The sequence below is a fragment of the Mauremys reevesii genome, linkage group 20 (assembly GCF_016161935.1).
Source record: "Mauremys reevesii isolate NIE-2019 linkage group 20, ASM1616193v1, whole genome shotgun sequence".
In the NCBI taxonomy this organism is placed as follows: domain Eukaryota; kingdom Metazoa; phylum Chordata; order Testudines; family Geoemydidae; genus Mauremys; species Mauremys reevesii.
Genome location: NC_052642.1, coordinates 8015818 through 8033537, shown reverse-complemented (window position 1 = coordinate 8033537; position 17720 = coordinate 8015818). Strand labels below are relative to the sequence as shown.

The window sequence follows — 17720 nt, the reverse complement described above, 5'->3', positions numbered from 1 at the left end:
GCCTACTTAAGTCCCCTGGCTTGAATCCTGCATGTATCACTTCTGTCCTAAACTAAGGTGCAGCATGACTGTGCACTATTAAACAGCTGCCATGTTCCACATCCAAAGTGGATGAAGTGACTGCTGTTTGCAAGGTGCTTTGGGATATTTTGGAATGAATGATGTAGACTTGGGAGATTGGTGCAGATTCCTGGTTTAGAGGATCTAATACTTTAGGTTCTGCCCTAACCATGGTTTGGTTTCTGTGTCATACTTTGTCTGATTTAAGGCATCTATAGTGTGTGATCTGCTCCTGCTGCACTTTCTCCCACGACGGGATTATTACAAACAGAGGAAATTCAAATATGCGGAAATGAGGACTCCCGTGTCTGTAAGTAACAATTCATTCCTCTTTTACCTGAGATTGCAGAGGGCAGGAGGTATTTGTACATATGTATGTGTGTTCATGTATAGAGATTATACAACAAGTGTGTGTATATGTATGTGTGTGTGTATATATATATGTATATATATATATATATATATATAGGAGAGCAGCTAGACACTTCCTTCTTTGGATTGGTTGGCTCTAGTGATTGTCAAATCCACATAACTCTGAACAGAGACTAGAACCCATGACCTTCAGCTCTGAAGTTAGAAAGCCCTTTGATATGAAGAATTTCCATTAGCTCTTTGCTTATTTCCTCAGTGGTCCAATCACTTAAGAGCGACGGTCATGTGCCTTTAGAATGAGGTTTTCAAAAGCAGTCAGTGTTTGCGCTATCTCTGCTATGACTGGAGTCAATGGCAAAACTCCCATTGGCTTCAGTGGGAGCAGAGCTAGGCCAGCACTGAGTGCTTTTAAAACCCCCACCCATATCACCTTAGAATAACATGATAACATTGCAACACTGCAATCCAGGTTGTTTTTCACAGCTGCCTAATGGATCTGGACTGTCAATTTCCATTCAAATTAACAGCTGTTCCAGAAATTAAATTGTAATGAGTATTGAGCACCCAGATCTCCTAGATGGATTTGCAAATCTCAGACCTTATGTCTAATGATCCACTCTCAGAGTCGTGAGATTGAGTGGAGGTTAAATCCTTTGCTCCATCTACTGTGCATCCTACAGGCCAAGAGGTGACTTGCAGAAAGAACTTATTCTTGGGTGTTTTAAAAGAATACCCATTGAAATCTGGGGTAATTCATGAGTCACTGGCCCTACACTTACTGATCTTTCTAGGATACCTTTCAACTAGTGCTGTCAAGCGATTAAAAAAAGTAATCGTGATTAATCAAACTGTTAATAACAGAATACCATTTCTTTAAATATTTTTGGATGTTTTCTACATTTTCAAATATATTGATTTCAATTACAACACAGAATAAAAAGTGTACAGTGCTTACTTTACATTTATTTTTATTACAAGTATTTGCACTGTAAAAAAACAATAGTATTTTTCAATTTACCTAATACAAGTACTGTAATGCAATCTCTTTATCATGAAAGTTGAACTTACACATGTAGAATTACAGCATGTACAAAAAACCTGCATTCAAAAATAAACCAATGTAAAATTTTAGAGCCTGCAAGTCCACTCAGTCCTACTTCTCGTTCAGCCAATTGCTCAAACAAGTTTGTTTACATTTGCAGGAGATAATGCTGCTTGCTTTTTGTTTACATTGTCACCTGAAGGCGTTCTCATGGCATTGTTGTAGCTGACATCGCAAGATATTTACATGCCAGATGCGCCAAAGTTTCATATGTCCCTTCGTGCTTCAACCACCATTCTAGGGGATATGCGTCCATCCTGATGATGGGTTCTGCTCGATAACAATCCAAAGCAAAGCGGACTGACTCATTTTCATTATCTGAGTCAGGTGCCACCAGCAGATAGTTGATTCTTTTTTGATGGTTCGGGTTCTGTAGTTTCCACACTGGAGCGTTGCTCTTTTAAGACTTCTGAAAGCATGTGCCACACCCCGTCCCTCTCAGATTTTGGAAGGCACTTCAGATTCTTAAACCTTGGGTTGAGTGCTGTAGCTATCTTTAGAAATCTCACATTGGTACCTTCTTTGCATTTTGTCAAATCTGCAGTGAAAGTGTTCTTAAAATGAACAACTTGTGCTGGGTCATCATCTGACATTGCTATAACATGAAATATATGGCAGAATGTAGATAAAACAGAGCAGGGGACATACAATTCTCCCCCAAAGAGTTCAGTCACAAATTTAATTAACACATTTTTTTAACGAGCATCATCAGCATGGAAGCATGTCCTCTGGAATGGTGCCTGAAGCATGAAGGGACATACGAATGTTTAGCATATCTGGCATGTAAATACCTAAAAAAGTGCCATGCAAATGCCTGTTCTTACTTTCTGGTAACACTGTAAATAAGAAGAGGACAGCATTATCTCCTGTAAATGTGAATAAACTTGTTGGTCTTAGCAATTAGCTGAACAAGAAGTAGGACCGAGTGGACTTGTAGGCTCTGAAGTTTTACATTGTTTTGTTTTTGAGTGCAGTTATGTAACAAAAAAAAAATCTACATTTAAAAAAAGTACTTTCATGACAAAGAGATTTCACTACAGTACTTTGAGGTGACCTGAAAAATACTATTTCTTCTGTTTATCATTTTTACAGTGCAAATATTTATAATAAAATATATCATACACTTTGATTTCAATTACAACACAGAATATATATGAAAATGTAGAAAAACATCCAAAATATTTAATAAATTTCAGTTGGTATTCTCTTGTTTAACAGTGCGATTAAAACTGTGATTAATCGCAATTAATTTTTGTGAATTAACTGCGATTAATCAACAGTCCTACTTTTAACACAAACTTACTCTGATTTCCAAAGAGTTGGGAATGCTTCACTAAGCCTGGTGTAAAACATATTGAGACCAATTGGATCATGGTTACTGTTGCACAAACAGAGATTAGTCTTTATCACTGATGCCGTTGTGGGGTAATCCCAGAAGGAATAATTGTTTCATCTGGTTTGGACTGGGCAATATCACAGGAAAAAGAAGAGGCTTCCCCTTCCTCCATGAGCAATCTGCAGAACAATGTGATGGGCTCTCAGTGAAATGTAAGTGGCCTCCCCTATCTAAGTTAGATGAACCACTGGAAGTTGATGAAGTCACACCATTTGACCCAGTGGTGAATTTGGCCCTCCCTATTTCACACAAGACATGAGAAAGATGCTGTTAAAATAACAGAGCTGTGGAGAGCAACAAGAGAGAGTTGAAATGGGGTTGCAGATGTGGCTTATGGTTGGTTAAATCAACAGATGGGGTCCATAAAATCTTAACAGGTGTTAATGTTTCATTGTGTGGCTGGGTGGATGATAAGATCATGGAGATAAGATCTGGGGTGAATGTCCTGGGTTACTCCCTAAAGTTCTGGGTGTGACTATGGCAAAGTCAGCTGAAGTACAGCTCAGCTCAGAGCTGTTCCTCCTGGGGAGGTGCTGGGCAGGAAGACCCATCCAGGAGAAGGTGGTGATGACTTTTACTGAACCTGTCTCTTTCTTGGCAGGGTCTGCACTGAAAGAAGAACCTGCATCCTCTTCCTCTTCTGATATGTTGTAATTGCCCCCACTTCATCAGGCCATCACAGAACAAATGCCAGCTGAACTCACCATTTTATACCTTAGACTGAGTCTTCCTAGGCTGATACATGTGGTCTGTGTTTCAGCAGACTATATTTGTCCAGATAGGAGTGCACACCTTTATGAGCACAGAAAAAATGTGAGTGGAAGGCCAATGGGCTGCAAGATAGCAGATGGTTCTGATTTAGTCACAGCTTTAGGCACTGACTAGCAGTGACTAAACTATTCTGGTATGGGGGATTCCCACTGACTTCACCCCAAGAAAAGAGAAGCATGGAGCCCCATTTAATTAAAGCACAAAGGGACTTTTTCCTTGTTGCTCTTTATTTAAAGGCCCTCTTAAGTTAGGATGACCAGCTGTCCCAATTTTATAGGGCCAGTCCGGATATTCAGGGCTTGGTCTTATATAGGTGCCTATTACCCCCCACCTCCATCCTGATTTTTCACACTTGCTAGCTGGTCAGCCTATCTGAAGTGCTACCATCCTTGGTCCAAATACAGTAGACAGAGAGGGAGAGAGGTTAGGCCAGACTAAATACTGAGTCTAAAACAAACATGGGGAGACCCAAACAGTACTGATTACATCACCCTCCTGATCCCTAGTTGGGTGTAGGCATCACATGTGATAAGGCACACACCCATGGAGTCTAATGAGATCACAGCAGACAGTTCTAGTTCCACCTAGACCTTCTGTGGTCTGACTATGAAATGCACAGAGGCTGTTTGGAGCTATGCTCTGGATTAGCCTAGGCTCTGCCTGATTTGTAGGGACTTTGTTAGCCCTGTCTAAGTCACTGCCCAGTAGAGGAAGTGCCTCCTCCTGATGAGGACCGCACTGTTCCTCTTGGTCAATTACAACACTTGGTAATTATATGTGGTGGGGAAATGGTTATTTTGTAATAATGTATTGTATTAAAATAAACCTCTAGTTTTTCTACTAATTCACCTCTTGTGCCAGTGCTTGTCCTTGGAGGGTGTAGATAGATACAGTGTTTCTTAAAACTATCTTAAGTGAAGGGTGCATTCACACATCAGTTTTAACAAGGTTTTAACTCAACCCATAACACAGTTTCACCTAGCTCATGACAATATTTTAACCTAAATTACTGATATGTGGTAGTAGTCTCAACCTTATCTACATTTTAATGTAGTTCTTCTCTGGGAATATATAAGGAAATTGACTCTTACTGTTAATCCAGTTTTTAGTGTAAATGTTGTGTAACAGGGTCAGGCCAGAGGGCATCAGGAGAGTGTTCCTATTGGGATACAGTGTGCTGGCAGGCATTGAAGAATTCAGCATCTCAGAAAGGTCGTATATACAAGTCTACAGCTCTTCTCCTCTAGCCTAACAAAGAATGTGACCATAAGCAAACCCAGTGCAACAGCCAGAGCTGCATGTAGACAGTGAGGATATGCCAACCCATCATTTTGACTCTGCAAAACCTAGATTGCATCTCTCTGCTCACTTTTTCCTCATGCTGCACATGCCTGGGGACCCCTTAAATTGTCGTACCCTGTTTAATTCTATTTCTATGGCCCGTTTGCTCTGCACTCCTCGGGGGAAATTCTATCTGAATTGCTTATTGTTAGTTTCCCTCTGCATCCCAGCTTCACCCATAGATAACCTATTTTTGCTCAAATGACATATTTTGCAGTTCTTTCATCTAAGGAGCTCAGAACCTTTTCCACAAATCAACTAGTTAAGCTTTACAACACTGTGTGGGTAGTAAAGGATTTATAGAGATCACTTCATCTTCCACAGAAATCCAGCCATCTCTGGTGTGGGACGCAAGAGCTGTTTGAAAGCACACAGCAATATTTCACCACAGTGTAGGGCAGGAAATGAAGGAGAATCTTGTAACATTTGTAACCGCAGGAGGAATTTAGTTAGCAGGTCACCTAATTGCATTGCAAATCATTCATTAACAAGGTCTATTCCTCCCCTGTTTACCCTTAAAAGGTACTTTAGCTTTCCCACTAATCTATACTGGCTGATCAATTTAACTAATCTTTTCTACCCTTTGTAATGACCTTGATATTAAACATTATAGCACTTTAAGAGAGCTGATGATAAGAAACTCCATATCCTCTATCAACTGGACTCAATTAAGGTTAAGAGCCACAGGGAGAGAGAATAGCTCCCTGCCTCTGAGGTGAGCAGATGCACTCACAGGCTCTTATGTTAGGATACACTTTGCCAGGAATTAGATCATCAGGACAGTACATTATGCCAGATTCTGACTTTAGACACACCTCATTTCACAGTTTACAAAAATCCTGCCACTGCTGCACTGCATTTAGTGATTTAATACAGTATTAGATGTACCTGGTCCTAAGTGAACTATCATTTCCTAGATACCTTGCATCACTGTGTCACACCAATACCAGGAGTTTCAACAGCTACAGCATTGTGCGCGTGCTCTGGAATAACAGAGCATTTCTGCAGCAGTCACTGTGCACATCCATGCCATAATCATAGAAAGCTGACCATCAGTCACATCCCAGAGCTGCTCAAGAAAAACGCGAGTGCAACACATGCGTTATGGGTGAATCTTCAAGTAACAAATAGGGTGGTTAAACACTGGAATAAATTGCCTAAGGAGGTTGTGGAATCTCCATCTCTGGAGATATTTAAGAGTAGGTTAGATAAATGTCTATCAGAGATGGTCTAGACAGTATTTGGTCCTGCCATGAGGGCAGGGGACTGGACTCGATGACCTCTCGAGGTCCCTTCCAGTCCTAGAGTCTATGAATACGCTGCAGCAATAATTGTCTAGTGTGGCTGCATTGTTCCCCTTGCAGTGACACACTACAACCAGCAGATGGAACTAGCAGACCATTGATGGCCTTTGAATTAAAAGGCAGCATAGGAAAATTTGAATTGTCAGAGATCACAAACACTGAAATAAATGTGTTCGCACAACCTTTTGTGACAGTTTAACTAAATCAATCCTTAAGGTAAACCAGTGCAAGCTGTGTGCAGAGAAACGGACAGTTCTTGGCTTCTTGGTATTTTAACTTTTGGGCTTTAGTAAGTGAGTTGGGAGGCAGGCTTTGTATTTTGTTTTTTAAAAGGGAGGAATAAAGCATTTGGGAAAATGCCACTTTATCAGTACTGCCAATCCTAAACATTCAAGACTCAGCTTCCCTCCCCTCCCCTCCCCAATCATGACTTTGTCCTTAAAATCATGATATTTTAAAATATATATACAGTGAGTTCTTTTTATTTGCCTTCTGGTTTGAGAATTTAGGGCATATTTTCAAGCTTTCTGAAACCATGAGGGCTTAATAAAAAGAGAGCTCAGATTCACACGTAATTACTTGTCCTAGGGCTGGAAGCTTTAAGTTAAATACCAAATATCACGAGACTCTTGATAATATCACAACAGTTGGCAACTATTTTGTTTAATACAGATCTTCCCCTTTTGCTCCATTGAAATGTAGAAAAACCTGTAACACCTCCAAGGCTAGGCCTGGTGGAAGGTATGCTATATCTGGGCATACAGCATGTGAAATAAGGCCAAATGAGCAGACAGAGGTGCACTAGCTCATTCATTCATTCAGTCTAGGCAGGTGGGTCCTTCTTAGGTATAATTTCTATGCTTCAGTGTTGACCACTCATAAACCCTTCCCTCTATCATGCTGCTTTTAAATTATGTTTGATGCAAAAATAGCTCATCCAAGTAAAGAGAAGAGGTCTCCCTGACTCATATTCTTCTGTCTGGCTGGAGCCTCTTTGTCTTCCAAGTATTCATTTGGATGTGACAGTGAGTCTGAGAGTCAGGGGCCTGGGGAAATGGCCTCGGAAATGACTGGTAAACAGTCGAGAAGAAAATGAAAATTGCCTTTTGATTGTGCCAAAAGTAAACTGGAGAGAGAAAGGTACAAGTGTTATCATGGGGGATCTGGGTAGCTCAATGCTGCCCCCTACAGTTCCTGAATGTTTATAATATGAGTCAGTGGAAGATTATTTTGGACAGTGGGTGGGAAGAGGTAGTGCAAGTGTCTATATTGTGGGACAGGGGTACCAGGTTGAACCTTTCGGTCTCTCCTTCTGACTCATTTGTATCTCAGCGTTGACCTGCTATCACTGCAGAGGTCAGGAACTATTTTTGTCTATTTGGTGCATTATGCATAATTCCCCTGAAGAGAGTGCATGTGAGGCTGTAATTCCCTGTGGCGCCTGAGTTGGTCTCCTTCTATTCCTCAGCAAGGGGCCAAACCACATCTGTTTACCATAGCATTAGCCCAAGGGGTTTTAGTCTTTATTTTCAAGTGCGGTAGAATTTTTGTTAAGAATCTCCTCAGTTTGCTGTATGTGCCACCTTATTTGTGCAGGAGTGGTTTTTTACAGCTCCTTCTCCTGTTTAATTGGGCTTTGGCCTTGTAAATGATTATTTAATTAATAGAAAAAAATACAATGTAGTCCCTGATTAATTAAATGCACTCTCCAATCCTTTCAGCCACAGATCACACAGGAATTAATGTCCCAGTGACCAAATAGACATTAGTGTTATTAATAAAATAATAATAATACCTCTTATGCAGCTCTTGTCATCAGTAGATCTCAGAACACTTTATAATGGAGGTCAGTATCATTAGCCCTGCTCTACAGATGAGGAAACTAAGATACAGGAGAATTAAAGTACTGCAGCTGGCCTTTGAGTACGTGAACAGTTTTATTGCTCTGTCTTTGGAATCAGTCCAACACAATAGCCTAGATCAGAGCACTCCTGAACTTTGGGGAGTTTAAAATCTGGATTCAAATGTAACCCTAATAAATAATGGTCTGAGCGTTTACTTATGTCAGTAGCCCCAGACGTACTTTCATGAGTGAGGGTTATACAATCAGGCTCTAAATAAATATACAAACACATTCATATACTTAGGCCTTGTCTATATAGGAAAATTGACCATGTGGAATATTCTATTTCTCAATAGCTTTGCAGAACAGCTTATTCCGCAATAACAATGACAGAATTTTTTTTCCATGTAGACAAGGCCTCAGATTGTAAATTCTTGGTGGCAGGGACTATCTTACCATTCTGCATGTGCATAGTGCCCAGCGAAGCTGATCCCTGACTAGGGCCTTTAGGTGTTACAGCAATGCAAATAATAATAAACAATAACAACATTATAAAATATATATTTCCCATTCTACACTATCTCTCCTTGCTCTAATACGTTCATTGTTTCTCCAGTGCAGCATCCAGTCCTTAAGTTTAAACACTCTTGGATTTCTCCAAAACAAAGCTGCTGCTCCTCTGGTTTCAATTATCTTGACAAATTCTCCAGAGGATACTCAATGAAGAGCAGGCAGGAACACCTGCTGCTTTCACACGCTCTTCAGCAATGCTTCCCATCCCTACGCCCCAAGAAATTCATTCTGAGACAAGTCCATGATAGACGGAGAAAGGCACCTTCTGTAGTACTATCACACTAGACATCCTCTATTGTGCCTCAAGTCATAAACCCAGCAACAATGTGGTTATTATATAGCTCATTTCCTTGGCTGTAAACTTAATTATTAATTATCTTAATTATTCCACGATATTTTCTATGGGAAACTGCTATTTCCTTTTGTCTTTTTTTTTTAATTGCTCACTTTATTTTAGAGTGACAGGCAGGCAGGGCCAAATCTATTCCTGATGCAATGATAGTGAAGTCCCTGGACCAGATCTTCATCTAGTGTAAATCAGCATAGCTCCACTAATGTCAACAGAGCTATTCCAATTTACACTAGCTGCAGATCCAGTTCCATGATATAGATCTGTCCCACTGTTTCAAAAAAGAAATGGTAACAACTCTGACTTCTTCTTAAACAAACTGTACTTGTTACACAATGGCAGAATGCGTGTCATGTCACCCTCTGGTGGTTGGCCCAAAAAAGAACAACCACCTACCAATGCTATTAGCTAATGAAGTTATTCCTTTAGCTCTGTGGTTTTCAAACTTTTTAGGCTGTGTATCCCTGGCTAAATAACATTGCCTGCCATGTACCCCCAACTGAGATAGGGTCATAATATACCCATGAAAACAGGAAAAAAAAATCTGTATGGGATAACATAATGTATTGTTCACCATTACAGGATTTTTCTCACATACTCCCTGACAAGAGTTTGAGTATCCATAGGGGTACGCATACCCCAGTTTGAAAACCACTGCTTGAGCTCAGGTGGTAGAGGTCTGTACTGCAGTACTAAAGGAAATAGGTTCAGATTCTGCTAATATCCCTTGTAGGATGCTGGTACATAACTAAGCCAAGAGTTTTAAAAGTGACCAGTGATTCTGGGGCCTAACCTGAGGCATGTTAAAGGGATCTGAGTTTCTCTGAGTAATCCTCAACCCTTTCTAAAAATGAAGCTCCTTTAATGCAACTTAAGTTGAACACTCAAAAATGGAGGCAGTCAAAATTACTAGTCGCTTTTGAAAATCTGGGACTGATTTTATTAATACTTTATAAAACAGGATCAGTAGGGGAAAAAAAAATCTCATTCCTCAGATCAAAAGATTCTGTTCTCCCCTCGAAGCATGCGAGCAATGCTTCGTTGGCATTAATGATCATTATACACACTAGTTTGAGAGGTACTGAAAGTGTTAGTGAAACTGTCCAGTGTTTAGTCTTCCATATTGATATCTTTATCTTGAACTATTTTATGCTCCAAAACACACACTCTCTAAGTATGAGCACATTCTACGGATCCTGTGGTGCTAAGGCACAGCAATGTTTACATATCTAGATGTGTATAAGAAAAGGTTTCTATGGCTCTCATTGTTCTGAACTGGGAGATGTTTTGTCTTGGTGTGTTTATACTTCCTGCAAGAGTTCTATTAAAGCGGATATACAATTAGCTCTATCAGTTTGAGCTCCCTAAATCAAAGGCTGCCGACACAATATTGTGGCAGCCTTGTAATCTCATTGTATCTTGTAAACTAAGCAGAGTAAAGTCTTGTCTAGACTTGAAGAGAGACATCTAAGGAGAACTCAGGTGATGCAGGAGGCAGTGTTGAAGATTCAGTAAGTGGCAGTTTTCTCTCTGAGTCAGTATTGAACCAATGCTCCAGGGTACTGTTAAGGGGCACCATTCAGTTGCAGGAGGGTACAGTCTTTTGGATACAATGTAAAACTGAGGTCAATTAAAAAGTCCCACTGGATTTTCTGCAAGGGTACAGGAGTTACCTAGAGATTGTCCTGAATTAAAACACCCTGGCTCTAAACACCCTTGAGGTTGGGGTAAAGTTTGGATCTGTATCCAGACTCTGCAGCTCAGGCCCAACTATTTTGTAAATACTGGTATTCGGTCCAATTACCTGAGGAGGTGCATTCTGCCCCAGATGAATGCAGCATAAGAACCTGAACAGAATAAACCACACATTTGCTCATTTTCACTCCTTGCTCCGAAATGTGTGCACTGTTCAATATCTACCATGTTCCATCCTGCCTAATGACTGGCAAAGTCATTCCTGTGCATAGACAAGTTAAGACCTATCTGATGAAAGATTCTACATAAATAGGATATTGGGTTATGTTTTACATGACAGGTTAAACTGGTAGAACAAAGCCAAGAGTTAAGGGAATGCTAATGATAAAAATGATATTAATTAAGTATATACATAAAGGGACACCTATCCAAGGCTCTAGACACCCTGTGTAATGGTGTGGAGGTCACCCCAGTCTGCCCCCAAAGGTCAAGTGTTAGCCCCTACCGACACAGGCCATAAGCAAGTCCAAGCAGCTCTTTCTAGTATTAGAGTGCCCTGTGTGGAGGGTCTCATTTATTTAACAGAAAAGGACAACACGAAAACATAAATGAAAGCATCAGTCAGCTACTCCACCAGAAACTCTCTGCCTCTGGATTAATCAATCAAATGTCTTGCCCCTGTAGCCACAGAGCTCTCGCGGGGACTGAATTACCTGCCTGCTGGGCATTCAGCTGGATGCTACCCTTTCCCCAACAGTGCATCACTCTTTGCTGAGTGTGAGAAAGTGGGACTTTTCTAAAACACTTATTAATCCCATAAGTGCCTCAGTTTCCCTCTGTACTTTACATTGTAAAAAAAAAATTGTCTCCTGCTAAACCAGTGCAGGAAGCATGAAGTGGGGGGCCACCTGCCTGTCTGGAGGGGGAAGGGCTGGATCATTAAAAACCTGGCTCAAACCTTCCCTGAATCAACAGAGCAGCCAGCAAGACAAAGAGATGCCCAGGGACTGAACCATCAACATCTAACAGCAGGGAAACCACAGCAGGTGGGACTTGTGAACTGAGCTGGAGAACAGGGTGTCAGGTGAGTGGAAGGCGGCAGCTTTTTGGAGGAACTCAGGAGCTGGGGGACAAAGTGGGGAATTCATCACAGGTTGGCTGGCTCATCATGGCACGGGTTGACCAGGGAGGGTCTATGGCTTAACTCAGTCATCCCCAAACTGGGGTGTGTGCCCCCCTAGAAGGCATGGAGGAACATCTGGGTGTGTGTGATGGGGCCTGGGCCAGCTCCCACAAGAGGGAAAGGAGGGAGCACCACTCAGCCCTACTCTGCCCCCAGCTCTGCTCCAACCCCACTCTCGGGCCCCAGCTCCTGGCTGGCAGCTGCCGGCCATGGCCTCCAGCCTGGCTGCAACTCCGCTCCCAGCTCAGGGGCCCCAGACACATTTTATTATTGGTAAGGGCAGGTGAGAGGAAACGTTTGTGGACCACTGTCTTAATTTCTGCCTCTCTGCACTAATTGAAGGACTGTAAAAATCTGTGTGCTCGGTGACTAATAAACAGCCCCTTGCTTTGAAAAGGCTGCCGGTGTTGCTGGAAATACTGACTAGGAGCATTGTACCTGGAAGGGCACAGTACAAGCCTCCCTGCAGGAGTCTGGGTTAGCTGGGTTTGCTGGTGCCAAAGGCCCAGTCCTGGAGGACACAGGCCTGCCCTGGGGAACTGTGTAGGTTCTTGGGGCATGGCACACTAAAGGGGTCACTTACCAGCTGGGCATAGACCAGACCATGACGCTAACCAACTCCCTATTCGCTCCTCAGGAGATTGCGTGCCCAGTTTGTTCTCCTGGGCTGCTCTGGTCCCTTGCCAGGGAGCACTTTCTCTCTGGTTCTGTTCCTCTCCCTGAACATCCTCTCACCAGGGAAACACTGCTGGGAGTAGCTTCCTACCCAGCTCCCCTGAGGAGAGACTCTCCTCAGGAGCTTCCTCTGTTCTGGCTTCCTGACTGAGTTGGGACCTCCTAAAACTTTATTATGTCCAGGTGTTCCTTAACTAATTAACTGCTGCCCAGTCACCTAGATGATTAACTACTCACAGTACATCTGGGTTGGCTCACTCTCCTTAGCAGAACTTGTCACAAGTAGGCCTGACCCGCTCCCCCAAGAGTATGCGTCTACCCTTCTGTTAGACACCAGTGGCCTGCGCCGACTCAGGCTCACAGGACTCGGGCTAAAGGGCTGTTTAACTGTGGTGTAGATGTTTGGGCCCTAGGGCCTTGTGAGGTGGGAGAGTCCCAACCAAGCCCGAACGTCTGCACCACAACTAAACAGCCCCTTAGCTTGAGCCCTGCAAGCCCAAGTCGGCTGACATGGCCCAGGTTTTTAATTGCAGTGTAGACATACCTCAGGGACAGCTGCCCTGTGCTACCCTACTATAAATTATGAAAACAAAATTAGATCATGCATCAAAAACCAACTCCTTTCTCCCCCACACACATCTGATTTCTCCCCAAGGTGGTCCTCCTCAGCAGCCCATGTAAGTAGATGTGTCTTGCAATGTGCCCTGAAGGGCAATAGTCCTCCCCTTCTTTTAAATCAAGGAGTATAATTATACCCAGCACTCAACATCTTCAAATCTCTTAAGCAACAGCAATTAACCCTCACAAAGCCCTGCAGAGGTAAATAAGTATTATTTATCTCTATTTTACAGATGGGTAAACTGAGGCACGGGGTGGGGCAATGACTTGCTAAAGGCCAAAGCATATGCTAGTGTCAAAACCAGCATTAGAATTGGACCGTCTTCATATGTTCAATCAGCTAGACTGCTAGAGATAGACACAGGTTCTAGAGAGCTTCCTTACTGGCTTTCTTTGAAATGCTTCAAAAGGAGATATACCAAGGATACTTATATTGTTTCTACTCTAATTAGATTATAAGCTCTTCCAGGGTCTGCCTTAATCAGGGCCTGTAGGCCCTCCTGTAATACAAATATGATAATAGTAAAAACTCAAGCAATCTTTTAAACTGTGCCTTGTATTCTACAGAATAAACGTTACCAGCTTTCTTATACATGTTAGACTTGTTGAGCTAGTTACATCTTGTTTCCTTGGTTTTAATATTGGTTTCTTCTTATCTCACTGTTTATTCAGAACCACTAGTAAAGGATATGGGGAGACAAATTAGTGTACATATGTAGGGAAGCCTGTTTTTCAAACTTGTATATGGAATTTGGGGCCTGTCATAAATACAAATGTCTGAAAATTAGGCCATGTATGTCTACATTTTATGGATATTTTTGCATCCAAATATCACACTGGGTGCATAATGCAGCCCTCCATATGCATTTTGTAACATAACCATATTAGAGAATGGTGCTGGTAAATTTAAACCAGAGCATGCTTAAAATCTCTTTACGGAACATCAAAGAAACTAATTAAATTGTTTTGTTTTTCCTTTTGCATTTACAGACTCAGCAAAATGACGGTGGAACGGGAATAGTAAAGAAAGCGTCAGGCTCTCGGCACCATTTCTCCTTTCGTTTGGTTTCGGTTTATGAATCTCCCAGGGAAATACAGGCAGGAAGTCGTTCTTTTTAATATTTTATAGGATTCCTGCCAATAGTTTTTAAAAATGCAATCAGTGCTGTGCATTTTCCAGTATTAATATCAACCTCTTGCAGACTATGGAGCTCCAGCTGCAGGCTCAGCATTGGTATGAAATGATCCATCAGACAGTTGGGTTCCTTAGGCTTTGGAAGTTTGGGTGGCAGTATTGGACCCCCAAAACTACACTGTTGGCTTATTTCCAATCCATGACTAGCTTGTATGTGCAGGTTCCTTTCAATAGGAACTCAAGCTGTAAAGAGAAAGTGATAGTAGAGGGTGAGCAGTCCTCAGAAAAGGCCTAATCCTGTTGGAATTACTCAGGCAGAACTCCTACTGAAGTCAATGGGCCCTTACTTAGGTACAAATAACCCCCTACAGGGACGGGAACTGTGGGTGGGAAAATTACTAGGTTCCCCTCAGATTCCTCTGAATCCTTCCTCAGTGGAGGGGTTGTTGGGGATTGTTCCTGCCTTGACAAAGAAAAGTGGGGAATGAGGTTTGCCCCTCAAGTGCCACTGGTCACTGAAACATGCCCAGATCTTGAGAGGATCTGCCAGAGCTGTCTGCACTGCTTCATTGACCCAGTTTGAGCCACGTTGACAGGACATCTCCTACAGGCAGCAAACCCCAGGGACTTTTTTTAAGAGGCGAGCCCATTGTGGAGAAGGTTTGTTGGGGGATGTCTATATTAACTGCTAAACAGATTCTCCATAGGATGGGGGGCGGGGTGTCCCTTCCCCTTTGTGAGCATCTGAGAACAGTCATGCAAAGACTGCCGCTTTCTGTCATTTCCACAGGAAAAGGGCAAGACCTGGGTACATTAGTTCTTTCCATTCAAGAATCTCATGGAGATGTTTAGTTTTTACTCACTGCAATACCTATTGTGTCCAGAGGGAGTTTTGCCTGAGTAAGGATTGGAGGCTGCAGCCTAGTGAGAATTTTGTGTGAGTGACAAGCACAAAATCTGGCCAGTAATAATTAGACCTGGGGAAACCTCATGGCGTTTGAGCTTTCACAAACCTCTCTTACTAGATTTTGGGTTCCTAAAGCCAGCCCAAGTTCTTTCCTACCCTGTAACTTAAACTCATGAGGATTTTTCAATTAAAAAAATAATAATAAAACAGCCTGTATTAGGGATAGAGAGCCTCCACCCCAAACTTCCCTTCCCAAAAAACAGACTCACAGAATGGGTACCTGATACACTGTGCTGATATTTTAATTTGGATTTCTCTCTCAGGCAGTGAGAGTTGTGTTCATGTATCTAATGACAGAATTGGATTGAACAGTATTTAAAGATATGATACCATGGAAACTACAGCACGACTATAAATAAAGGACATTGCAAGGATATAACTGCCAGGTTGCCGATTAAATTTTAAAACTAGATGGTCAGTCTAAAATTTGTCTGACTTGAAGTCCCAGCCATTGGTTCTTGTTATGCCTTTCTCTGCTAGATGAAAGACCTGGTATTTTCTCCTCATGTGGATACTTATACACTGTAATCAAGTCACCTCTTGATTTTGTTTTTGATAAGCTAAATACATTGAGTTTTGAGTCTCCCACTTGTAAGCCATTTTCTCAGAATTTAACAATTCCTTATCATTTGATACTTGGCTGATAAAGCAAGCTTTGCTAAGAGTGCTGGGGCTTGGATACATAGAGCTAATGCAATATAGGAGGTCCGATTAATGACTGCAGTTTAGACTAAATAAAATAAAGTCCTTGCAAGGCTTAGTGGAAACATTGATATTTTAATAACTAGTGTCCTCTTAATAATTATCTTTTGACACTTCTGTGCGCAGAGACTAAATGCAAATGAGCAAGACTCTGTTGGATGGGAAACAAAAGTTTATTGTAAGCCACAAGCTGCAGTAATACTGTGTCAGTTATTTTGAGATTTGAAGCCCACACTAAAAATAAAATAATGGAGCAATGGAGAATATTGAGCAGCTTCAATGTCTACAGAAGCAACAGTGAGGAAAATTCCTGATCCCTTTGAGAAGTGTGTGGAGGGTGGGGCTTGGGGGGAGGGAGGGATGGATTCTCTTCCCTACAATTGTTCACTCTTCGGTTAACCTTCTCCACAGAATGGAAAGGGCTCTGCTGCCAGTGTTCAGACATGTTAATAGATTTGTGGGGGGCCTCTCAGGCTCTCCCTTAAGCTCATTCAATTACAAAGCAAATGCTGATTGGAGACTCATGGGAGAGCACTCCCAAACCATGGGGATTAGCTAGCAAACTGATCTCTGTCCCTGCTCCAATGAACTATCTGCATTTGTTAAAGCACAGGATAGCACTGCCAGTGGTGACAATGACAGCAACATTGATGGCAAGTTGGGTCAGGGAGTAAAGGATACCTGTGGCTTTGATCAGTTAGGGTATCATTCATATAGGGTATCAATACCTACTATTAATCAAAGGGCTGTATTTAATTCTAGGGAAAGGTAGGCAAAATGGATCAGGAAAAAATCATCAAATAATTTAGTGTACGTGCTTATGGGCTTAACAGACTGAATTCAAATTGTGTTAGTCGAATGCATCACTTATCCACATCTCCCTATAATTTCAGTAAATGCTTGTATTTGCAGTCACAATTAAATTCTATTAGTAGCTTCTGAAACTGAGCCTTTGGATTAAGGAACCTTCTGTAGTACTGATGGGGCTGAAGCAGAAGATCCTTGAAAGATTAAGTGGGGCTGGACCTCTCTGCATCAGGACCCTTAAGAATGAGGCATATTTCTATCACACAAATTCTAATTTTAAAAGCACCTATATTGTATTGGGGGTTATTATTTGTATTTTGGTATTTCCCAGAGACCCCAGTCCCAGTGTGCTCGGTGCAATACAAACATATGATAAAGAGAAGGTCGTGTCCCAAAGAGCTTACGATCCAAGTATAAGATGAGATAATAAATTGGTTGATATAACAGAGAGACTAGGAGCACAAGAACAAGGAGATTAGATGATCAACATGATAAGCAGAGGTTACAATACACCAGCTAAACTCGGTAATTATTTTTGTTGTCATCATGGCACAGAAGAGTCATTCATGCATAGATTCGTAGATTCCAAGTCCAGAAGGGCCCATTGCGATCATCTAGTCTGACATCCTATATATAACACAGGCCAAAGAACTTCCCCCAAATAATTCCTAGAACAGATCTTTTAGAAAATATCCAATCCTGATTTTAAAATTGTCAATAATGGAGAATCCACCATGACCCTTGGAAAGTTGTTCCAATTGTTAATTACTCTCTCTCTCTCAAATGTATGCCTTATTTCCAAACTGAATTTATCTAGCTTCAGCTTC

At 41.7% G+C, this 17720-nt stretch overlaps 1 protein-coding gene and 1 long non-coding RNA gene across 4 annotated transcripts in view; one reads left to right on the top strand and one right to left on the bottom strand.

Moving 5' to 3' along the window:
* Nucleotides 1-4486, top strand: part of P2RX1 (purinergic receptor P2X 1) — a 33625-nt gene extending 29139 nt beyond the window's left edge. For 2 of the 3 annotated variants that reach the window (XM_039507860.1, XM_039507862.1), the window contains 3 exons: nucleotides 269-370; nucleotides 3014-3082; nucleotides 3532-4486. In XM_039507860.1, coding sequence (XP_039363794.1) covers nucleotides 269-370; nucleotides 3014-3079 — 168 coding nt within the window. In that variant the 3' untranslated portion in view covers nucleotides 3080-3082; nucleotides 3532-4486. The remainder of the gene's footprint in view (nucleotides 1-268; nucleotides 371-3013; nucleotides 3083-3531) is intronic. The other variant, XM_039507861.1, reaches the window with a different exon arrangement.
* Nucleotides 1-17720, bottom strand: part of LOC120387315 — a 73569-nt gene that overhangs the window by 44966 nt on the left and 10883 nt on the right. The gene's annotated exons all lie outside the window — the stretch shown is intronic.